Genomic DNA, 23,922 nt, shown 5'->3' on the forward strand with positions numbered 1-23,922 from the left:
AGTTTCCCGTGTGTCAAGAATGGTCCATCACCCAAAGGACATCCAGCCAACTTGACACAACTGTGGGAAGCACTGGAGTCAACATGGGCCAGCATCCCTGTGGAATGCTTTTGACACCTTGTAGAGTCCATGCCCCAGCGAATTGAGGTTGTTCTGAGGGCAAAAGGGGTGCAACTCAATATTAGGAAGGTGTCCCTAATGTTTTGTACACTCAGTGTTTACAACCAGTAGTACAATTATTTAGTTTCATATTAAACACAGATCATGAATGTTTATGATACACGGTGTAACACAGTGGTTATCTTGTGTTATCATACAGGGTAAAGCAAGCATGTTACTAAGGCTGTTCTGATTGGTTCCTCAGAGAAGGGGGCTTCTTTGGAAATAAGAAAATTAGAGTCTTTGGAAAGAACTCAATGAAATTCTGCATTACAAATGGACCATCAAGTGTAGTCCTCTCACAACGTTATTGCTGAAATGAAATAAAACTCCATTAAGAGATCATACAGTGCATTTGTTAGTAGGCTTTAAACGAAGCTTGGTTCCCCAGTAGTTTCTGGTGTTGTGTTTGTACTAGCCAGTGGAGCACATAACAGGATGTGGTTCAAGGCTGAAAGCACATCAGCTCTGTGCATTTCTTTTGAACCTGCCCGTGCTCCATCATTCACTTCCTGCTTCTGGGCTCTGCAGTGTCAGCTGAGTGGTTCTGCACTTCAGCGAACAAACTCAACTCTAACCATGCATTGACTGTTTAAAACAAATAAAATAATATGTATAAATATTATTTGTGCAAGTCTGGATAGAACAAAATGGGACCTGGTGCAACTGAAATACATCTCACTTGCTTAGGCTGCATTGATGAGCGTTGGTGTTTATTAGCAGAATCAGTAGGTCCAGTTATGTTAATCCACTATGCATATTTGGACTTTGCAGGTGCAGTATGTTCATACTGTAGGTGGGTTCCTTTGCAGCTGTTAACTTCCTATGGCTGTACAAATAAATTCCATAGCATATTGGAGACATATTAGATCAGATTTACTTGAAAGGAACCAAACCACAACCTTACCCTGTACACCAACTGTCACACCTTCTGTCATACATGAAAGCACACTACACCTTCCTCTTTCTATATTTGGGTGTGGATTTGCTAATCTCTGCGCTGTACTCTCTGTCTCTCTCTCTCTGTCTCTCTTTCTCTCTCTCTCTCTCTCTCTGTCTCTCTCTCTCTCTCTCTCTGTGTCTCTCTCTCTGTCTCTCTCTCTGTCTCTCTCTCTGTCTCTCTCTCTCTGTGTCTCTCTCTGTCTCTCTCTCTCTCTCTCTCTCTCTCTCTCTCTCTCTCTCTGTCTCTCTCTCTGTGTCTCTCTCTCTCTCTGTGTGTCTCTCTCTGTCTCTCTCTCTCTCTCTCCACCCACATTATATCCCCCTCCTGCTCTAATTCTTACATGCCCTTCTTTAAATTTATGCATCCCCTTATCTAGTCAAAAAAAGTTCCACCACTGACACGCCTGTGAGTTCTTGCTTCCTCTCTGGGTGTCTGTTAATCTTTTTCAAAACCATCCTAAAGCATGTTCATTTAGAGCAAGACATTGGTGAGTTTTATCGATTTTTTTGAATCTACTGACCATAATTCAAATTTCTCGTTTTCTATCTGACATTTATTGTATCATCTTTCCACTCTCTCCATGTCCATCCTTCAGCTTCACACTCTCCTCCCAATCTCTTTCCACATCTCCTCCTCACTTCCCTACCACCACTGTTTCTCTCCTTCCACGTTATCTTGATTTTCTCTGTCACACCAACTCTTTGTCTGTGTCCCTGTTTTATTTACTTTCAGAAATGTAAGAACCTGTATTCGGGTCTAAAGAGTGTAGTTAATACTTCCATGTCAAGTGGGCTTTTGATTTAAACATTTACATTATCTGTAGTAAATGATGGTGCATATGTAATAGACATATAAACAGATGGAGTATGTTAACAGCACATTGCATCGTGGGATCTTTATTAATCTATGCTCCGCACCAATACTGTACCATGACTGCCTACTACATGTGAAAACATGTAAGGTCATATGCAGAAATGTAAAGGCATTGTAGAAAGAGAGAGAAAAGATTGACTATCATATTTTGGGGCGGCAGGTAGCCAGCCGAAAGGTTCGGTGGATCGAATCCCCGCTGACAAGGTAATAATCTGTTGTTCTGCCCCTGAACAAGGCATTTAACCCACTGTTCCCCGGTAGGCCATCATTATAAATAAGAATGAGTTCTTAACTGACTTGCCCAGTTAAATAAAGGTTAAATAAAAAATAAATAAAAATGTTTTTGCATAGTCTAATTGGTAATCTAGTTGAGATTAGCTGTGCTTTGTTAATAACTTTCATCTGACGAGCAGAATGTCACATTTGTACATCATATGAAACAACAAGTCCACATACATGAATCCCATTGCATTCATGTATGAACTAGAAATATTTATTAGTCTTTATTATATTCAATTAGTGTTCAATGTGTCAGCTATCCACACAGGATAGGGAGGGAGAACAGGTACACTTATTGCAAAAGTACGTTTTTAAATAACTTGTCGACATCCATATCTATGTATATAATAGTTGAAACAACAACAAAAAAATGAAACTTTTATTTATTGAGACCAGGGTCTCATTTACAATACAACAAATTCAAAATGATCAATAAAAATAAAATAAACTACAAATTGCAGAATCAACATTACAACTTCAAATACAATTATTTACATTGAATCCAAACAGTTGCAATTCACATTAAATTAATTCAACATTAAAGTCCTAAACTCCCATAGAGGCACCAGAGTCTAGATGTTGGGAATTCTGCAGGCTATTCCAAAAATGGGAGGCACTAAAACTGAAGGCGGATTTACCTAGATCGGTATGTACTAGTGGAACCTCGAGAGGTAACCATCCCTGTGAACGGGTTTGGTGTCTCATATTTTTACATTTTAACAGTGAAGTGAGGTAGGTTAGAAGGTTGGGTAGTAGAGATTTGTAAATTAAAAGGGAGGAATTAAATGATCTACGGGACTTAAATGAGGACCAGCCAACCTTTTGATACAGGATACAGTGATGCATATTAAAACTGTCACCTGCAATAAAGCGTAGGATGCTATGGTAGATGGAAATATGTGGGGCGGAAATGTAGATTCTCTGTAAAAAAAAGTGAGCAAGACAGAGCGAGAGAGAGAGAGAGAGAGAGAGTACGCTGGCTTCCTGTTAGTGAGTCACTCAGGCAGAATCATGGCTTCACAGACACTTCCTGTGTCTAAATGGGTGGGATGCTGCATATATAGTGACAGTACACTGTACAGAACAATACAACAATGACACGGCATGTCAACTACCAAGAAATGACACCTGTCAGAACCATTCATAATCAGTCACCTTGACACCTGCCTATACACCTCGGTGGTGTCGTGACACATTTATTGTATTATTATTCATAGGCAGGTTTCAGGCTGCATTCAGAACAAGCCTCACTTTATCCTTTAGAAAAAAGAGTGGGAAAATCTACGTTTCTGCCACATATATTTTTTTAAGGTGTAATTATCTGTATTAAAGATTTTGCTGCATGGATATTGACATGTTTTGGGCAGTAGGTAACTAATGGTCCATATACTTTATTTACAGATCCAGTAATACATCTATGTATGGATCAGCTGCAGTTGAAAGAAAAGAGCACACTCAATTTCCAGTAAACTAGATCTCCTTCACGGCAGAGTTTGGCCTTGGATTTCTTCAACTTTTCGGAGAACTATTTGAAGGTACATTGCGAAATCAAATCAAATCAATCTGAACCCGTTCACCCCAATAAGGGTGGGTTTATGGTTTTGATATTCTGAGAGGATTTATTTTGTTCTAATAAAAGGCCAAGCATGACTGGACTTGAACAGCTTTAGATTAAGAGACTTGTATTTTGTGACCATCAAGGTGGGGTCAATTCCATTTAAATTCGGTTTGACAATTGAAATATAATTGTTTACAGTGCAGATCAGGCCAAACAAACACTTCAGGATCTGAATCATACAGACAGTGTAAAACCCCTTAGATCCAGATTCACTTGGCATTCAGATCCCAACCAAATGTCCCTTTCAAATGTCAGTCTAAACAGTCATTCCAATTTTTACTCTTCACTTCTAGGCATGAACAACGTATATGACGAAACGACATCCACCAGAAAAGTATTGATTGCCTTCTTCCTCCTGGTCTTCCTTGTTTGCCTCCTGGTCTTCCTGTACATGTGGCTGAACCGCAAGACTAATGGCCAGTACACAGTCCGCCAACTGGTCTATGGGCAGGATGGGGCCAGGGACCGGATCATGGCTGGGGTCAGAGTCCTGGAAGTGCGGCTTGGGCGCCGGCTGTGGCCCCTTGGCGCGGATGAGGAGGCCATAAGAGAGGAGGAACACAAAAATGAAGAGAGGGATGTGGAGAGAGGGAGCGAGGGAAGGGAAAATGAGGGGGAGGAGGAGGGCGAGGAGAGGGAAGACAGACGGGATGACTCGTCAGATGACTACTCCAGCATGGAGGGCTGTGACCTGAGGGAGAGAGCAAAGCTCACGGGCGAGAAGGAAGAGATAAGAGAGCGTGAGGAGGAGAGAGAGGAGAATATGGAGGAAAAGTGGGAAAGCAAAGAGGATGGAGAGAGTGATGAGGGAGCAGTGGGAGGAGAAAAAAGTGGAGGAGGAGGTTTGCTGATAGACCTGCATCAGTTCTCTGGTAGTGCCATCTGGTCTGAAGATAGGAGTGAGGGGGGCAGAGACAAGGATGATGTGACTGCATTGTGAGGGAAGGATCAGCGAGGGAAAATAGTTCCATATTTTATCTTTGTACAGCAATAGCGCTTGACTGTAGGTTTTGTCGTCATTATCATCATAATTGTAAATTGTAAACCTGACAAACCAGTGTTACAACCAGATTACAACAATTAGAGTAAAGAGCAACAGAGACAAAAGTGTGTGAAATAATAAATCAAAGTGAATATAGGGACTGACAAGAGCAACAATTGCAGAATGAATACATTAAACAATATTTTTGAGATATTAAAAGCTTTTTTAAAGGTTTCATATGATGAAGCTCAGGTTTTGAGTGGCACTGTTTTCTGCATTAGTCTTATTACTATTGTAATATTTGTGGCGCAGTGGTCTAAAGCACTGAAGATCAGCAATAGAGGCCTTATTACAGACTCTCTGGTTCGATTCTAGGCTGTAACACAACCAGCTGTGAATAGAAGTGCTATATGGTGGCGCGCAATTGGCCTAACGTCATCCGGTGTAGGCCCTCATTGTAAATAAGAATTTTGTTCTTAACAGATTTGCCTAGGTTAAAGGTTAAATAAAATTTCGAAAAATTAAATGTGTGTTTTGTATATTTTAGGAATAGCTGTTTGTATTGAAATAAAGGGCTTAATTCGAAATGATTACTTGAGTTTTTTTTTATTACATACAATAATTCGTGTATAATACTTTCACATTTTAAATCATAAATACAATTTCAAACAACCTAATCCGCCTAAGATTTACCTGTTGCAATTTTTATATTGCATTTTGAATATCGTTTTTACAGGAAATGGGGATGTAGCTCAGTGGTAGAGCGCATGCTTCGCATGTATGAGGCCCCGGGTTCAATCCCCGGCATCTCCACAGTTTTTTTTTTTTTTACTGAAAATGTAACCTTACACCTATTGTCTACACAATGAATTATTGATTACCACACCAAGTGATGATTCGGAGCTAAACTCATTCTACCACATAAAAACATTTAATAATGTAATTGATTTATGACGTTTAAATTAGATCTACTGCTGCTTGCAAATTGTGCCTCCTGGTCCGCTCAGTCATGGGCGGAGTATTGGGCCTTGTTTCTGGAATTTGATTGGCTACATTACCTCTTGCTGATAGATAGGACTGGTTGAAATCACTGGGTGAAATGCTTGTCCACGCACTCATGGCAACATTTTGTAAAAAATATATTTTTGACCGGTGATTACGGAATTATTTCTAGTTGTTCCTCGCGTTTAAATGCAACCCACTCATAAAACCAAGACACATCATGGACCAATTGCACGACATGGCTATGCAGGCTTTCGTGGAGATCCAAACAAATAGCCTAAACACATTTTCTCGCAACAACAGCCTTGGATTTGCACTACTATAGGCAATACTTTCTAACATAACGAGATGGATAGTAGCTAAACCAAGAATACCCTAGCCTACACTGGATTGGCTTTGATTGGAGGTAACGTTAGCCTACGGAAGGCGAACTAAAAGTATCCGGCATTGGTAAATATGTCTATATTGATTTACTTAAGGCTATATCCTACCTACACATAAACAAATATTCCTCAAATGTGAAGGATATACAGTGGAATAAAGCCGTGGAACTCTCGATAGTTCATGGATTTTTGGTCTTTACAGTGACCAGTGGAAGCTCACTGCGTATCTGTTACATTGTATTACAATAATACCATGAGAAAATCATATAGGCTACATTGTCGCAAAATGAAACCACTTGTTACAGTAAATCACTTTTTGTCGATGTAGCCTATCCATCCCATCACTTCAGCACACCACCACAGCATCTTCACACACCAAAACTGATTATGCCACAGAAATTATTTACACGCCATTTTTCTGAATACAGGCTAAAATGCAAGGAACGTGCTTGTCCCCACCCCCCTGCCTATGAACAACGATTTTAATGATTTATTGATTCGCTTGAACAAAGAAACGAAATATTGTTGCACCTGTACAGAATATCAACATGGAAGGTAGGCGCCACTTTACAGGTTGACAGAGCTATAGTTACGCTGTTATTATAGGCTAAATATATCTCGATAGCCTGTCCTAGCTTGCAAATGGCTCAAGATGGATGCAGCTGCGCACGGATATGTACCTAAAATGGGACATATTCAAAAGAAAACCACCTAAAAATGCTTTTGTGCTATTCTATTTCGCAGGCGTAGGATGTTACTAGCGTCGGCCGTGGTGGTATGGGAATGGCTGAACGAGCACGGGCGCTGGCGGCCTTACAGCCCGGCCGTCTCTCACCACATCGAGGCAGTCATCCGCAACGACCCACGGGGTGGTAGTGTTGTCTTAGGCCAGGTGGACTCTCGCCTCTCGCCCTACATCATCGACTTGCATTCCATGCACCAGTTCCGACAAGATACAGGTAAGACTAATGTGACTGACGACCATTCACACAACTGTGTATTGAGGGAATGTGAATATAGGCGCTGTGCTATTACAGTGTTATTACCGCAGTGAAACCGATAATGTAGCATAGGCCTACAACATATCAGTGCAATAGCCTACACTATCCAGTTAGCCCGTAGAAACAAAATAATATGGTTTAATAACAGCCTTTATGTTCTTGTTTTAATAGGCAACCGCATCTTATGCAGACTAGCCTATGTGTGCATGTATAGTCGTGTGTATAGTTCACATTTATTTTTCAAGGCCTTGTTTGTTAACTGCCTCCATTATGCCAAACACAGAGGTTATTGTTATGTTTTTCTCATGATCATGTGTTTTGCATTTCACTAAACATTCTTTCACAAGAGTCTTTCAGCATCATCATTGTTGTCATTTTTTCGATTTTGGATCTGCATAGCATGGGTAGGGGCAGAAGAGTAGCCTAGATAGATAGATAGATAGATAGATAGATAGATAGATAGATAGATAGATAGATAGATAGATAGATAGATAGATAGATAGATAGATGGCACCTTTTTTTCTCAGAGTCTGTCTATCTAGAACCTAAAAGTAGTTTTTTTTTTTTTGTCAAGTCAAGTTTTTTGTCAAGTTCCTTAAATGAGCTTAGAATGTTCCAAAGCCAAGCAACTATCCTCCACCATTCCTGGGAAAATTGTATGCAAAATAACCATAGGACAACCACTCTCTCACCAAACACTAAGAAACATATGGTTCTCAGAACGTTATGTGCTAGCTGGGCAGTGACACACTGTACGCTCACAGCACTTGAGGTAGTGAGCGCAGAAGACAAACCACCTTCCAGTCTTACTGTACGTACGGTAGACTACAGAGGCAGTATGTATCAAGTGTATCAGTATAAGAGTGATGATTTAAGATCGGTTCTTTTATATCACAATAAAAAAAGATTGCATGGACAAAGGGGACCTGATCCTAGATCAGCACTCATACTCTGAGATGCTTGATACATATGGCCCCTGATAAGTGACAACTGTTTGAGCACACTTCAAATCAAATCAAATTTATTTATATAGCCCTTCGTACATCAGCTGATATCTCAAAGTGCTGTACAGAAACCCAGCCTAAAACCCCAAACAGCAAGCAATGCAGGTGTAGAAGCACGGTGGCTAGGAAAAACTCCCTAGAAAGGCCAATACCTAGGAAGAAACCTAGAGAGGAACCAGGCTATGTGGGGTGGCCAGTCCTCTTCTGGCTGTGCCGGGTGGAGATTATAACAGAACATGGTCAAGATGTTCAATGTTCATAAATGACCAGCATGGTCGAATAATAATAAGGCAGAACAGTTGAAACTAGAGCAGCAGCACAGTCAGGTGGAAGTTGAAACTGGAGCAGCAGCATGGCCAGGTAGACTGGGGACAGCAAGGAGTCATCATGTCAGGTAGTCCTGGGGCATGGTCCTAGGGCTCAGGTCAGTTGAAACTGGAACAGCAGCATGGCCAGGTGGACTGGGGACAGCAAGGAGTCATCATGTCAGGTAGTCCTGGGGCATGGTCCTAGGGCTCAGGTCCTCCGAGAGAGAGAAAGAAAGAGAGAAGGAGAGAATTAGAGAACGCACACTTAGATTCACACAGGACACCGAATAGGACAGGAGAAGTACTCCAGATATAACAAACTGACCCCAGCCCCCCGACACATAAACTACTGCAGCATAAATACTGGAGGCTGAGACAGGAGGGGTCAGGAGACACTGTGGCCCCATCCGAGGACACCCCCGGACAGGGCCAAACAGGAAGGATATAACCCCACCCACTTTGCCAAAGCACAGCCCCCACACCACTAGAGGGATATCTTCAACCACCAACTTACCATCCTGAGACAAGGCTGAGTATAGCCCACAAAGATCTCCGCCACGGCACAACCCAAGGGGGGGGGGGCGCCAACCCAGACAGGATGACCACAACAGTGAATCAACCCACTCAGGTGACGCACCCCGCACTTAAGTGCAGTTTTCCAGGCACAATTTAGTTGCTTTACACATATTTCCATCTATTTATTTTTAGATAACAGCATGCTCCAATGTAGTGCAGGATGTCATGGCACAATCTTAGAAAAAAGTGTTCCAAAAGAGTTCTTCGGCTGTCCCCATAGGATAAACTTTTTTGGTTCCAGGTAGAACCCTTTTTGGCTCCATTTGAAACCCTTTCCACACAGGGTTCTAACATTTTCCGGTCAGGAAACGTCTGGCTTTGTTCCCACAACCAATGTGAAACCAAAAATATATGTGCTCCCAACTCCCAAGGAACCAAATGTGCTGGCTGGGTGGTTGTTGTGCGTGTGTGGACATCTACAGTATATGTAGGGCACAGTTATGGATGAGCTGTTCTCATTATGAGTTATTATTCAAAACATGATCAAAAGTGTGTATCCTACACACTACTTTCCTCACACTCTTTCATGACACATTCCCAAACCATGTGTACAAATGCCTCCAATCCTGGATTGGGTTCACATTCACAGTGCAACTGCAAGTCTCGCATGCTTTCTCGTGAGCAGCAAATATCCAAAGTAAAACTACTGTATTTACTCTCACCTATGACTGGCTATCTGAACTTCACCCCAAAACTCTCCCTTATGTGCCTCTTATTAAGGCTGTTAATGCTATTGCTGATTGTATCCAGCCCTCCAGACAGAGAGACGTCTTCACACAATGAAGTGAGGAAAGTGGGCGACAACACAAAGGGAAGAATTGTCAGACGTCTAACTTTGACTCTGCCGCCCTTCTCAACACTTTGGCTGAGAAACACTGAGAAACAAAAATTAACCCCTTTTTCTCCCCAATTTTGTGGTATCCAATTGTTAGTAGTTACTGTCTTGTCTCATCGCTACAACTCCCGTACGGGCTCGGGAGAGACGAAGGTCGAGAGCCATGTGTCCTCCGAAACACAACCCAACCAAGCCGCACTGCTTCTTAACACAGCGCGCATCCAACCCGGAATCCAACCGCACCAATGTGTCGGAGGAAACACCATACACCTAGCGACCTAGGGCTGACAAACACTTTTGTGCGGTTTTCCTGCTTCCCAGACGGGGATAGCTGTGGGGAGAGAGGGGGTAGGGTGCCCCAGTCCCAAAACTAGGGGGAGGGAAAGGAGGAGGGAGGTGAGATGAATTGCAGAAGTCTGAGGTCATTGAGAGAAAAGGGGGTAGTTGGGTTGAGTTCAGATACGATGAAAAATGTACTCTGTTGCATTCCAGGCATTGTTATATGTCTATTACATAATTCAATAAGTATGTTCATGTATACGTTACATTCAAACCCTATTGTTTTGAACGGCAAACGGTTTATAGATACATTTATATTGGTTTATGTCTTGTTATTTGAAGATGTAGTTTTCTATTGCAGCTTGGCATCTCAAGCACTCCGGATTTATTCTCTCAAAACGTGTTCTTGGTTAAAAAAAAGCAACCGTCATTCATTGTCTGCCAGTCATGCTCACTTTAATAAGACTCTTTGGGAGTATAAATGAGTTAAACCCAGGATTAGAAGTTCTTTGAATCCCAGGTAATAGGACGACAGTTGATATGGACTGAACGTTTTTTCAACATTCGTGGAGTTAAGTCTCTGGACTGGGAAAGCAAACATGACCAGCTCTGAGCAACTCTGAGCCCAACCAAGGCCAGCAACCAATCACAATCCAGAACATGGTGTGCTGTTACCAGGGGCAACCTGTTAGCCTGTTTGCCCAAATTCTTAGGGAGCACACACCGATTGATCAAATTTGGTGGTGGTGTAATTTGCTTGTCTACAACAATTATTACAGCAAGGCCTACAGAACATTTAGCTTATCTGCACTCTTAGAAAAAAAGGGTTCCAAAAGGGTTCTGCGGCTGGCTCCAAAACAGAACCCTTTTTGGTTCCAGGTAAAAAATAACCCTTTTTGGGTCTAGATAGACCAACAAAAAAGGTGCAGTCAACCAAGCCTAATTAAAAATAAAAAAATAACTTTTTATTCATGCTTTTCTTTCACTTGAACAGGTCATATCAATAGTATTTTGTGTCAATGTATGTCTATTACTGCACTGTGCTACAAATGTCATCGGTGTTGTGTTATGACTGAATGTGGTTAGTTGAAAGGTCTTCTGGAACAGGTCCTTCTTGTGTTCCCCTCTCTGTAGTTCTGTGGCGTGACCCTCGTCTCTCTACCGTTACCCCAGGTACCCTCCGACCGGTGCGTCGCAGCTTCTACGACCCCACTTCGGCGCCGGGCCAGGGCTGGTTGTGGGAGTGGGAGAACGACACAGGCTCGTGGACAGCCTACGACACAGAGGTGGGCATCGCCATCCAGGCAGCACGCGACCGTCAGCAGCCCTGGCTGGACCTGGCGCCACTGGGCTTCTGCTACCTCATCGACTTTCAGAGCATGACCCAGATCAACGGGCAGACGCAGCGCTGCCGCCGCATCCAACGCCGCTCCGACTTGGCCTACCCTCTGGTGTCGGGGCCCCTTCCCAAGACACACCACGCCTGGGGACCCAGCCCTGCAGGACTGCCGGGGGTGGGGGTTTCCGGAGTGGGCATGGGGAACGGGAACGGTAGCGCCTACCCAAGCGGCGCCCTGCCGGCCTCTGCCATCACATCGCTGGGCCAGCCCTGCGCCTGTCAGCAATGCATGCTGGTCTTGAGCGTCAAGGCAGGCGCCATGGCGACGGCTCACACCCTGGGCAGGAGGCCACCTCAGAACAAGCCGCACAGCCCCAAACTAGGTGGTGGTTACTCGGCCATGGGGGGGTCTTACTCGCTGACTCTCCCCCGCCCCCCCTCCTCCATGGCCAGGTCCTTGTCCCCCCACAGGACGTCCGCAGGCGGGGCTACCGGTGGTGTAGGGGTCGGCGGCGGCTTCGCCCACTCGCTCTCCCTCCTGGGTTCGGCCACCGCCGCACTCTCCCTCACCTCTACCCGGCCCCCTCCCCCGCCGCTACCCCCCCTTCCGCCTCCTCCACCGCCTCCGCCCTCCTCCATCGCGTCCAGTGTCATTCTTCCTCCCTCCTCTTCCTTCTCCATGGTGTCCTCCGGCCCTCCGTCAATGCCCGCGCCGGCTCCTCTTCTCATCTCCACGGCAGCCTCCTCCACCCCCTCACCCTCCGCCCGTGTCCTGGGGCCCGTGTCTTCAGCAGCGGCGGCCTGTGCAGCCCCCCTGCCACCTCGTGCCAGCCTTGCCGGGCTCAGCCGACCCGCCCTGCAGCGCATCGCCATGGCCCAGTCCAGAGCCCTCATCGCCTCCGGGTGAGTCACTGCTCCAGCTGTTATGTCACTACAGTTCACAAAAATACTCCTCCCATGTACCTCCTTTATGACACTTGTCTATCTGATATGATGTGCTATCTAATGCCACAAGCAAGCAGACTCAATATCACGCACACTCAATATCACGTACACTCAATATCACGTACACTCAATATCACGTACACTCAATATCACGTACACTCAATATCACGTACACTCAATATCACGTACACTCAATATCACGTACACTCAATATCACGTACACTCAATATCATGCACACTCAATATCACGTACATTCAATATCACGTACACTCAATATCACGTACACTAAATATCACGTACACTCAATATCACGTACACTCAATATCACGTACACTCAATATCACGTACACTCAATATCACGTACACTCAATATCACGCACGTCTAGTGGTTTTGAAACGTTTTTGTGCTGCGAGTGACTACAATTGTCTGTCTGCTTTGACAGTCCAGTCTCTTGCCATAACCCGAAACAAGTCAGTTGTGACCCAAACATTGATCTACACAACCTGCAAGATGGACAAGAACCTGTTGTTAATACATAGTTATGTCTCCATTTGAACCGATATCAGAACTGGGCTCAATCTGTGTACTGGATATCGGCCCAAACAGCTTAAAGAAAGTATTCTTTCTGAAGACAAGGGAATTTCAGTGTTGAGAAAGAGACTTAGTGATGTTATGTAGCCAATACAATTGTTAACCCCAATCCGAAAACACGGTGGACTACGCTTGTCTCTCGCAGATAAACACAACACAAGGGATGAAAAACGAGGATAGACGAGGAATTTCAACATTTTGATCCAAGGCGTTTCCACTGGCGTAGACATGCCTCCACAATCACTGCCCATATCTGACATTAACACCCCATTAGCATTAATAAACCTTTAATCCCTATGACACATTCTGTTAGCTGGTTCATATCTATGTGAAATTCCATAACGCATTCATATCAAATACGCCGCGTTGTGTCACTCAGATTTGATTCACCCAGTTAGAATTTGAGAGGAGGGGGGGGGGGGGGGCTTGGGGTAAGCATAGTTTTCTGATAACATGCATAGATTGACCTCCCCCCATACACACACCCACACACAACCTCCCCGGTCCTCTCATGACATGCTTGGTGCTACTGTTGTAATACTGACATCATCCCTACACACCCAGTTCCCAGGCCTATTCTCATTCCTACAGGCCCCTCTGCCCCCGCTGGTGTGTATGTGTGCGGTCTCCGTGGCAACCATTGTGGGCACAGCCGAGGCCTGGTTCCCATTTCCTAAACAATGCTGGGGCACGGACAGAGGCAGGGGGCTCTCAGAGCTGGGGGTACGAGGGGAACTCAAAGCTGTAGTGACTGCTGTCCCATATATAGGGGTGGGAGTGGGGGGTGATTTGGAGACATGAGACCTGTTAACAGTGTAAGTTTGGTTGAGGAGGGATTGGGAAGGGGGGGGGGGTTGTTGGAGGCAGACTGCTCCAGTCTTGTAGACACAAGGCAGCGTCTCAGTCTGTGTGCCCAGTGCCTGGGGGACTCGGTTTCGACAACTACCATATTGCTTTCACCAACCCTATATTTTCAGAGGGGCCAATGAAAAGAGTCTAGGGTTAGGGTCTTGGGGTGATGCCATACTGAGCCACGACCCAAGCGAGCACTTGTGTAGATCGGAAAAGGATAGGAGAGAGAGGTTTAAGCAATGTGGTAATAGCACCATATCTCCTGTCTAAGGTTTTCAAATCTGTGCATAGGGGGATTGGGAGCAAGAGACTGTGTGGAATGGGGTCCTGGCAAAGGACAACAGAGGTAGATAGAGTTTTTTTTTTTAAGTGAGGTAGCAGTTACTTCGGTAATCCACACATGCATATAGATGAGTTGCCACCTGAGCATATGCTTGCAGGGCGAGTATCAATATTGACACAGTTACTGGCTCTGTGTGAATAATGTGTTATTATGAGAGTAGTGAGGGAGTCAAGCAATGATCTCCTCTTAACACTAGAGGGCATTGTTCGCCGCGTGACCAACTCACTGTGAAAAGCTGAGAACTTGTTGCCTGGCTACCCAAACGGCTTGCTCCGGCCAAGAGCCACGCCCACAGACGTTAGTTTCCTCTCCGCAATGAATCAGAGTACCTCCCCGGTGATTTCTAGAATGGAAATACATTCTAGACCTTCTGATTGGTCCCAGAAACCAATGGGTTGGGCCAGAGTCAGGACACAAGTGGGTAAAGCAGCGTTTTGAAAGTTTGTCAGGAATTGTTGATAACGTGCTTATAAATTATTTATTACTTTTCAATGATAATTTTTGTCAATTGATACAGTTTTATGACAGGGCAGCTTTTAGGTATTTTTTGTGGCTTCCAGAAGAATTCACTTGATGAAATTATCTTCAATTGTTTCTCGGTGTCGTTTGTTGTTTAATAAGCTATTTTTATTTTTTTTGTATTTAAAAAAAAAGTACCCCTTTTCTCCCCAATTTCGTGGTATCCGATTGGCAGTTACTGTCTTGTCTCATCGCTGCAACTCCCGTACGGACTTGGGAGAGGCGAAAGTCGAGAGCCGTGCGTCCCCCGAAACACAACCCAACCAAGCCGCACTGCTTCTTGACACAATGCCCACTTAACCCGGAAGCCAGCCTCACCAATGTGTCAGAGGAAACAACACCGTACACCTGGTGACCGTGTCCGCCACAGGAGTCGCTAGTGGTCAATGGGACAAGGACATCCCTGCCGGGCCAAACCCTCCTCTAACCCGGAAGACGCTGGGCCAATTGTGCGCCGCTCCATGGGTCTTCCGGTCGCGAACCCAGAATCTCTAGTGGCACAGCTAGCACTGAGATGCAGTGCCTTAGACCTCTGCACCACTCGGGAGGCTGAGATGTTTTTCCTAACTTGAGTTACATGTGCTAAGCTCTAACCCAGTCATGCATTGATGTCAATAGAAGATACACATGAAACCTCAATGGAAGATTTACATGAAAACGAGACTACATGGGATCTTACATTAGGATTTGGGCAAAAATGCTCAACAAAAAAGTCTTAACCCGTAAAATTGCAAGACGTGGTGACGGTGGAAAGGAAAACTTCCGAGGTAGGTAGACCTTGTAGATGTACTCCCAGGGCCAGAACTTTTGGAGAGGAGGAAAATTGAATCAACTTCCCTGTCAGTTGAATAAGAGGTCAATGTGAAACACTATACCTCCACTGTTGGGAGATAAAGGGGATGGTTCACCAAAAATCTGAATTGATTAAATATTGCACTTACCTAAACCGTTGTTAACCAAACGAGATCGTTTTAAAGTGCATATTTGGTATTTAGTTGCCTAGTATTAGCTTCCCAGAGGAGAACTAAAAGCCTCATCAGTTGCGTTTAAATTAGTATATTGCCAGTGTATACTCCTCAAAACACAGGGGCATTCTCTTCCACATTATTTGAGTATTCATGTTATTGTTTAGAGTTATTTTATATTTTATACTCATTTAATTTAATTTATTCATATTATAAATCATTTTGCAGACGAACGTACCCAGAGTAACAAAACCCAATAATTTCTAGTAATGCACAGCAGACAAACAACGTTAGACTGGTACACTGACCCACACACACTGTAACAGTTACCATGCCAGGTTCACTGACACACGGAGGGGGATAAAAGGGAGGTAGAACAGGCGTGTGAAGGGGAAAAACACCTGTGTAACACCTGTAAAACGTTGAACACCCCATGGACCAAAAGATTCACTTGTAAAACCAGCTGTCGCTGAAACCTCTCTGTCCAGGACAACCGGCCCAATACGTTGAATTGATTTAATTATGTCAGCATCACTCAGCACATCGTAACATAGTTGTAAACTCTGTTCGTGTTTGTTTGGAAAGTTGTCCTTGGAAGACCTGAAAGTGAGGAGGTGGGACGATGACCGAGGGTTAACAAGTTCATTTTATTTTCCTGGGCATGGTCAACCACGTCAAGAGATTAACCGATGACGTTACAGGGTCAACCCCCTTCTCCCCTGTCACGTGCTCGTCAGTGGTCCAGGCACAGTGGTCCTGGTACCTTTTGTATTGCCAGGAATCTGTGAACCAGACAGTTGTTTTAGTTTCTGACCCACGACATGTGATTTTGGAGCTTGTAGGTTTTGTATGTTTCCTATGGCCGTGTGTGACTATTCGTGTCCTGTACACCATAGCAGTTCTCTTGAATGGATCAGCCAGAAAGTGCACTAAAGTTTTAGATTAGCTAGGGATCAAACTAAACCACATAGTTTTAACTCCCAAGTCCTCTCCACATTTTTTCTCTCCCTCTCTCCTTCACTATTTTCCTCCCTCTTTCCCCTCTCCTCCACCCTCCCTCCTTCCGTATCTCACACCTTGCATGTCCGCTCCCTGGCACGAGCGTGTTCTCCAATGCGTTTATGCCATCTGCCGTCACAAGGTGCTTTTCATTCGCCCACATCTTCGTATCTGTGAGAGAACACTGGGCAAGAGCACCCCGACAGTCAGTCGTTTACCACACAAAAGGCCGGTGACCCAATGAACTGCGCCGTGTTTCTCGAACTGTAAGCCAAGTTGGGGATGCCACCAGCCACGTCGTGCGGCGGGACTTGGGACATGGCCTACAGTTGAACTGAGGGTCTGGAAAGTGTCCGGTTGAAAGACCACGTTGGTCCCGCTTTATTTGGATAGTGGCCAGACAGGTGCTCAGATGATCAAACAACTATTGTCATTGGATGAATTCGAATTGAACTACTACTGTTGACACGTAATCGTTGGTTTACTATCCTCAGCTACTCAGGCATTCAAATTTGTTGTAATATGTTGCAGTGGACGCACTCGATAAACAAAACCAATTGTGCTTCATCTGTCGGGGAGAGGGGCTTTCCGAATAAAGTGTTACCAAAATGTTCAAAGAGGGACTGGTGAGGGTGTAACCTGGTTTGAAATGTGCAGATGAGGAATACCTCTGTTGGGGAATAGACCTTGGAGATCATACAATGAATGAGCCACAGTGGTTCAGTGCTGTGTTGTCTTCAACAGTAGAAACATCACAAGTTGGTGATGGGCGAACAGTATTTTTCAGTACCTATTTCAAACAATGTGGCTGAATCATTGGACTCAATGTAGCCTTTATAACAGTTCCACGTTTAGGTTTTATGTGTGCGGGTAAACGTCACAAGTAATATTCTCTACCTAAAGTACTTTCAGTTAATCACTCATTACCAATCCACGCCTCTGCTTTTATGTCAAGGACTATCCCTCAGTGAAAACGCACAGCATTCCCTCACAGCGTGTAAGGCTAGAGGGGGTGACCTCAGCTAATGCCGTTACTCCAGTATGCGCTGGTGTCTGTCTGCCGTTTGGCAGCCGTGCACTGTGACATGCTAATTGGCAGGTAATCTCAGTGTGGTGACGTCAACAGATGGAAAATCCCTACACTGTAAAAGCCAGAGGAATATGAGACACCTACTGAGAGAGGAGAGGGAGACTGGAGCAGGGAGATGCAAGCGTATCTGAGGATATACATACCCGGGGAGGATTTATTATTGACATTTGGAAAGGAGACAGAAGAGATGATTGAGAAAGATTCAAGTTTGGAGAAGCGATAGTGAAAATCATCTTTGGGATACGATTTTAATTGGTACCTGAGGGGTTTGCAGATTTCAGCTGGGAAATAAACCCCACACTCAAAGTCAAGATGACAATAATCAAATTGAACACCTAGTCAGTACGGTTTCTGTATGGATCATATTGTGAAGAATGTGGAGGCTCATGACAAATGCTTACAATGATACAGCACTCTTTCTTTCAGTTGTCTGACAGTGGGACTATGTTGGATGTGAATAACTAGTATTGAGAAGGCTGTAGGGAATGATGGGTTATTTCAATCCTGGCTGTTGGATTCTGTTTCAACTCCTGTCAGTTATATTGGGCATGGACTTTTTCTATAGGAGTGGTATTCCATTCCTGAGTTGATCGGAATTAAGATGAAATTGACCGACTGGCCAACAAACATTCTGTAGTTTAACAATCTATGCACTCATGGTTTTCTCAAATCAGTGTTGGCTCAGGTGAGGGCTGTTGTTTTCAGTGTTGGCTCAGGTGAGGGCTGTTGTTTTTGGTGTTGGCTCAGGTGAGGGTTGTTGTTTTCAGTGTTGGCTCAGGTGAGGGTTGTTGTTTTCAGTGTTGGCTCAGGTGAGGGTTGTTGTTTTCAGTGTTGGCTCAGGTGAGGGTTGTTGTTTTCAGTGTTGGCTCAGGTGAGGGTTGTTGTTTTCAGTGTTGGCTCAGGTGAGGGTTGTTGTTTTCAGTGTTGGCTCAGGTGAGGGTTGTTGTTGTCAGTGTTGGCTCCGGTGAGGGTTGTTGTTTTCAGTGTTGGCTCAGGTGAGGGTTGTTGTTTTCAGTGTTGGCTCAGGTGAGGTTTGTTGTTTTCAGTGATGGCGCAGGCAACTAGAGGAGTCCTGGATGGCGTAGCGACGTGTCAACGTGTCAACAACGTGGCTCAGCAAAAGCTCTTTGACCTGCTGATATGGTATGACCCTTGACACAGAAAACACCAGAAACTGTGGTCATTGGTCACCTGAAGTTTACCTATGACACACATCTGATGTGATTGTTTCAAAATCAAATCAAATTTTATTTGTCACATGCGCCGAATACAATAGGGAAATAATTTGTGTCTGCTAGGTGTGTGTGTTCTGAAGTGTGTTTTATGTTTCAGTGTCCCGACGGTTCCTGTGAAGAACCTCAATGGATCTAGCCCTGTCCACCCTGCATTGGCAGGTAAGACCAACCATTAAGTCTTAATATCAAAACAGGAAGATTGAAGCTGCCTGGGAAGCTATGTTTCCTAGTCAAGCTATTGGGGAACTTTGTACCAGTGTCTAAAGCCATTTTCAGTCTTCATTTCCTCTGCCTATTTTGGTCATTTAGCGGTCAACGTCACTTTACCTAATAATGATAGACAGTGTTACAGAGAATCCGGCTTAATTTGTTAATGTGACCCATAAATAGAGAATGAGTGTAGCTTATGATGGACCAGTGTCTACCTAGGTTAAGCTCAATAGACAGTGGTGGAGGAGTCTCATTGCTCCCACTGCTGGTTGTCTCTAGGTATTACAGGGATCCTGATGAGTGCCGCAGGACTTCCTGTCTGTCTGACCCGCCCTCCCAAGCTGGTGCTCCATCCCCCGCCCGTTAGCAAGAGTGACATAAAGCCCGTCCCCGGCCTCGGCCACTGCTGCCGCAAGACCACCAAGAAGCAGGCTCGCAAAGGTGGGTGTAGCGCTCACAAACACACACACACACACACACCAACATAGGAAATGTGGGTCACAGTGATTCATTCACTAACAATGTCTCTTTCATCCCTTTCTCTTAGGCAAGACCCCTGAGGAAGTAGTGAAGAGGTACCTTCAGAAGGTCCGCAACCCCCCAGAGGAGGACTGCACTATCTGCATGGAGGCCCTGGCTGGGCCCTCGGGATACAAGGGCCCCGGAGTTGGTGGAATCCAGCGGGCAGAGTCGGTTGGTCGCCTGGCTCAGTGTGGGCACCAGTACCACCTGCAGTGCTTGGTGGCCATGTACAACAACGGCAACAAGGACGGCAGCCTACAGTGCCCTACCTGCAAGACCATCTACGGCGTGAAGACGGGGAACCAGCCACCCGGCAAGATGGAGTACCACGTCATCCCCCACTCGCTGCCCGGCCACCCTGACTGCAAGACCATCCGCATCATCTACAACATCCCCCCCGGCATCCAGGTAACAGCCTTATTGCCCATCCACATACTACACGCATCTGATGTACAGTATTTATATTCTAATCCCTTTCACCTTTTCCCAGGGGCCTGAGCACCCGAACCCGGGCAAGCCATTCACCGCCCGGGGATTCCCCCGACACTGCTACCTCCCTGATAGCGAGAAGGGACGCAAGGTCAACACCAGCTAACTTCCTGTTTACTAGTTTGTACTGGTTTGCTGTAGATGAAATGACTGGATTGTGTAGCTAACTTTCACTCTTTTTTTCCCTAGGTACTGAAGCTGCTGCTGGTGGCGTGGGACCGCCGGCTCATCTTCTCGGTGGGCACGTCTAGCACCACGGGCGAGTCGGACACGGTCATCTGGAACGAAGTGCACCACAAGACTGAGTTTGGCTCCAACCTAACAGGCCATGGCTACCCCGACCCAGGCCACCTGGACAACGTTCTGGAGGAGCTTAAGGCCCAGGGGATCACAGAGGAGGAGTGCCTACCCAGAGACTGAGCTAAAGACGGGCCAATGGGGAAACAGCAACACAGAGACTTGTTCTGACTCTGGAGACTTGAGACAGAGCTTAAACAATGAACATACAGACTCAGAGCGACACAACGGAACAGAGATGAGAAGAAATAGACAAATGAATATGTAAATTTTTTTTAAAGAGAAATACAGAAATTAACACAGACAGCGCAAATGTGACAGCAACAGAAACCGAATGCCTGAAAGACTGCATACGAGAAGAAATGACTGAACGGGTGAATAGATGAGCCAAGAAAAAGAACCAACCGCACATTAAACAAATAGAGAAACAGACAAATCGACTGTCTGACTGTAGTTTCTAGCGACACTGACTGAGGTACAACATCATACACCCTCTGAACAGGTGGGCTGTGGCTTAGCTGCATAGGTAGGGTGTATGATGGAATGTTTTAGTTTATTTCTGCTACATTAATGGTGGCGTCACAAAATGTCATTCAGTGAGACGTTTGAGGCAACAGCGCACATACAATTCAGTGTTGGACAGAAGCTGTTGTTTACACTGTGAGAGTTTGACAGGAATGTACGGAATCTGTATTGGTCAAATTGAATTCAATGGTGAACCAAGTCACCAGAGCTGCTGTAACGGGTAGGATGAACGCTAAAAATGGGTATTAGTGGGGTTATGATAGATGGGCTAATGAATGGTAGAGGGCAAAAAAGTATTAGACCACCGGCAGCAGAGTAACAAGTCTCTCATTTACAGAAAACGTTCAAAATATTTAATGTTATGACTGGATGTGTGAGCATGAATGTGTAATGCCCTCTAGTGGTACTTGTCGAAAAATACATTCCCTTGGCCTCTATAGGTTTTCTTCTGTGTTTTATTAATTGCTGTATCATTTTTGAAAATGCGTTGTTGTACATTTTAAATAGTTGTTATATATTGGCTCGGTTTGAGTTTCATATCATTTTTAGATTCCATTTTCTTTTCACCTGGTTAACCACTGTATGTTGTCTGTTTGATTGCTACAGCATTGTTTTCTATGTGACATTGTAAGGAAATGAGTCAGGCTTGACTCTTCCTCGAGAGGGCTCCTAAATATTACAAGCCTCTGTGGGTGTCTGTGTGTTAATATCTGAGTTTTTACCTCGGACGATTTAAGACTCGTCCGTTGCCAGGCCCTTTCAGTGTTAGTGTTTTGGGAACCCTCTCGGTGGGGTGGGTGAGCCTAAAAGCACAAAATGAGAGTCCTTTTCAAACCATGTGTGCATCTCAATAGTCTTACATAGCTTCCTCTCCAATTCTTTCACGTCATTGCAGATGATTGAACAGGGATGGGGGGTAGGAAGGGCACTAGACTATTGAGATGCACCCCAGAAGGAATTAAATCAGATATAAAGCTATGATTGGACCTGCCACGTGAGGTCAGATTTGCACTGCACAGAGCATCGTCTTTCTTTATTCCTTTAGTCAAAAGGAAACATGGAAAGTTAGGCATGACCTTAAGAAGTTATAACCGTTAAAACTACTTTGGGTTTCATGTTCTTTCTTTTAGACACCAGCTTCATTCGTCTCTGAGAAAAGCGAACCTTCTGCTGTTTTTGCTGTAAGGAGGGACAAAGATTTGCTCTGTCGTCGATCTAACCTGTGGTCAAACGGTCCAGTCGGTTTGTGTTAGGTCCATGACGGACCTGCTTATAAAGCGGTACTATTGACAATATGTTTGAGTATGTGTTAACATGCAAATGTTAGGCCAACATTTATAGTTTATATTTTTTCTGTATGTATGTGTGTGTTTATGTATACAACTTTACATTAAACATTTTGTAAAGGTATGGTTATAACGCAACTCTATACTTAATGAATTTTATTTATTGTGCTCTATTTTTTATAATTTTTATCAAATTGTTTTTTTTGTAAGTGGCATATCAAAACCACATTTTTATTTATTTTTTACTTTTATTGTTTAGCCACATTTTACAGCTGTGTGACAGCTGTGTGACTACATGATGTCTACATATCCATCACTGCTGGATTGTACTTTCTGGGTAAGGGTACTGCATTTGGCACATGTTATGTGACCCTGTATCCCCCCCTCTCCCCAATGATACCAGCAGCTGGTTTGGATGTCTTATGCAGGACTTGATGTAGTCATGTTTTATGTCTATTCAGTTCTTGCACTGCTCAGTTTGGCACATGTCATTTTCTTTCCCAGACACAGTTTGACTACATGTCCGTCAATGGGAATAAAACAACGGTTGAAGGCTCATGACCACTTTGTAAAAAAAAACTGTTAATAAAACCTTTGTAAAAGTTGTAATGGAGAGAACGAATGACGTTGAGAACTATGATGGCAGAGAAAGTAGTAACGTATAAAACTACAAAAGACTTGCATTTAAAGTAACAGTGGGACAATTAAAATAGCAGTATGATGATTACGGTGTTGGTGTCTTTTCGTGTGGGTGTATGTATTTATGTATATACCTATTATGCAGGGATTGACACTAAGGGTTGCCCTATTGGCCGGGGGCAAGTAAACTGAACAGTTGGGCAAGGTGGGCAGTTTTCCTTACTCAAACAACCAAACTGCAAGAATTCCAGTAACCTAACCATAAACTTTCTGGTTCCTCCCCATCGTTTAAGGGATATACGGCCAATTTATGGCATTTCTGCATGTAAATATATATGGGCAAGTGACCATAAATGTACATTTGATTTGCCTGACTGGCAAGTGCCTTTCGGAAATAGAGTAATTCTAAGGTTTGTCCCCAGATAATTCACTATTGACATGACAGGGTCAGTCTAACCATGCGAAACTACGAAGGACAGTTTATCTCTAGATTAGTCTGAGCTCTGGATTAGTAGTCTGGATTATGTCCACTTTAACAAATGAGAAAAGGTAGAAAGATAACTATTTAAGAAGGGCCTATAAGATTAAACAATGACTTGAATTGCTGCTCTTCTTCTAGTTACTAGGCTAATGTGTAGCACAGTAGCCAACACACTAACTGGCATCGGGCAGTCTCTAGACTACCAGCCAGTTTCTATATCACTGTGTGTGGTTATGAGAGGGCTTTTGTGCCTTAAAGTGCCAGTTCTGGCCAAATAAGTCAAATTTCTCAATAGGTTTTGATCTATCTGACAGGCTTGAGCTGCTTGAAAACAGTTGCCGACATGCAGAC

General features: G+C 44.4%; 2 protein-coding genes and 1 non-coding gene across 8 annotated transcripts; all 3 read left to right on the top strand.

Annotated features, from left to right (window-relative positions):
* Positions 1 to 1,163: 1,163 nt before the first annotated feature.
* On the top strand, positions 1,164 to 5,444 carry LOC109906552 (high mobility group nucleosome-binding domain-containing protein 5). Of its 2 annotated transcripts, XM_020504298.2 has the most exons (3): positions 1,164 to 1,589; positions 3,656 to 3,789; positions 4,166 to 5,444. In XM_020504298.2, exon 3 carries the CDS (start codon positions 4,168 to 4,170, stop codon positions 4,810 to 4,812), a length of 645 nt encoding a protein of 214 aa, XP_020359887.1. In that variant the 5' UTR covers positions 1,164 to 1,589; positions 3,656 to 3,789; positions 4,166 to 4,167; the 3' UTR covers positions 4,813 to 5,444. The 2 variants fall into 2 exon arrangements, with proteins under 2 accessions (XP_020359887.1, XP_020359888.1); XM_020504299.2 differs by lacking the exon at positions 3,656 to 3,789 and having other exon boundaries at positions 1,422 to 1,589.
* A 151-nt stretch (positions 5,445 to 5,595) lies between these two features.
* Positions 5,596 to 5,667, top strand: trnaa-cgc (transfer RNA alanine (anticodon CGC)). The gene has a single exon. It is a non-coding gene; the product is annotated as a tRNA-Ala (tRNA).
* Positions 5,668 to 5,910: 243 nt separating this feature from the next.
* LOC109906553 (E3 ubiquitin-protein ligase DTX1) lies at positions 5,911 to 23,175 on the top strand. Of its 5 annotated transcripts, none has more exons than XM_031792130.1 (8): positions 5,911 to 6,306; positions 6,984 to 7,198; positions 11,416 to 12,484; positions 19,220 to 19,281; positions 19,612 to 19,773; positions 19,880 to 20,262; positions 20,345 to 20,434; positions 20,533 to 23,175. In XM_031792130.1, exons 2-8 carry the CDS (start codon positions 6,991 to 6,993, stop codon positions 20,761 to 20,763), a joined length of 2,205 nt encoding a protein of 734 aa, XP_031647990.1. In that variant the 5' UTR covers positions 5,911 to 6,306; positions 6,984 to 6,990; the 3' UTR covers positions 20,764 to 23,175. The 5 variants fall into 5 exon arrangements, with proteins under 5 accessions (XP_031647990.1, XP_031647989.1, XP_031647991.1 ...); XM_031792129.1 differs by having other exon boundaries at positions 5,918 to 6,306; positions 11,377 to 12,484; XM_031792131.1 differs by lacking the exon at positions 5,911 to 6,306 and adding an exon at positions 6,498 to 6,794.
* Positions 23,176 to 23,922: the final 747 nt, after the last annotated feature.

This window comes from Oncorhynchus kisutch, linkage group LG16 (genome assembly GCF_002021735.2).
Source record: "Oncorhynchus kisutch isolate 150728-3 linkage group LG16, Okis_V2, whole genome shotgun sequence".
Classification (NCBI taxonomy): Eukaryota; Metazoa; Chordata; class Actinopteri; order Salmoniformes; family Salmonidae; genus Oncorhynchus; species Oncorhynchus kisutch.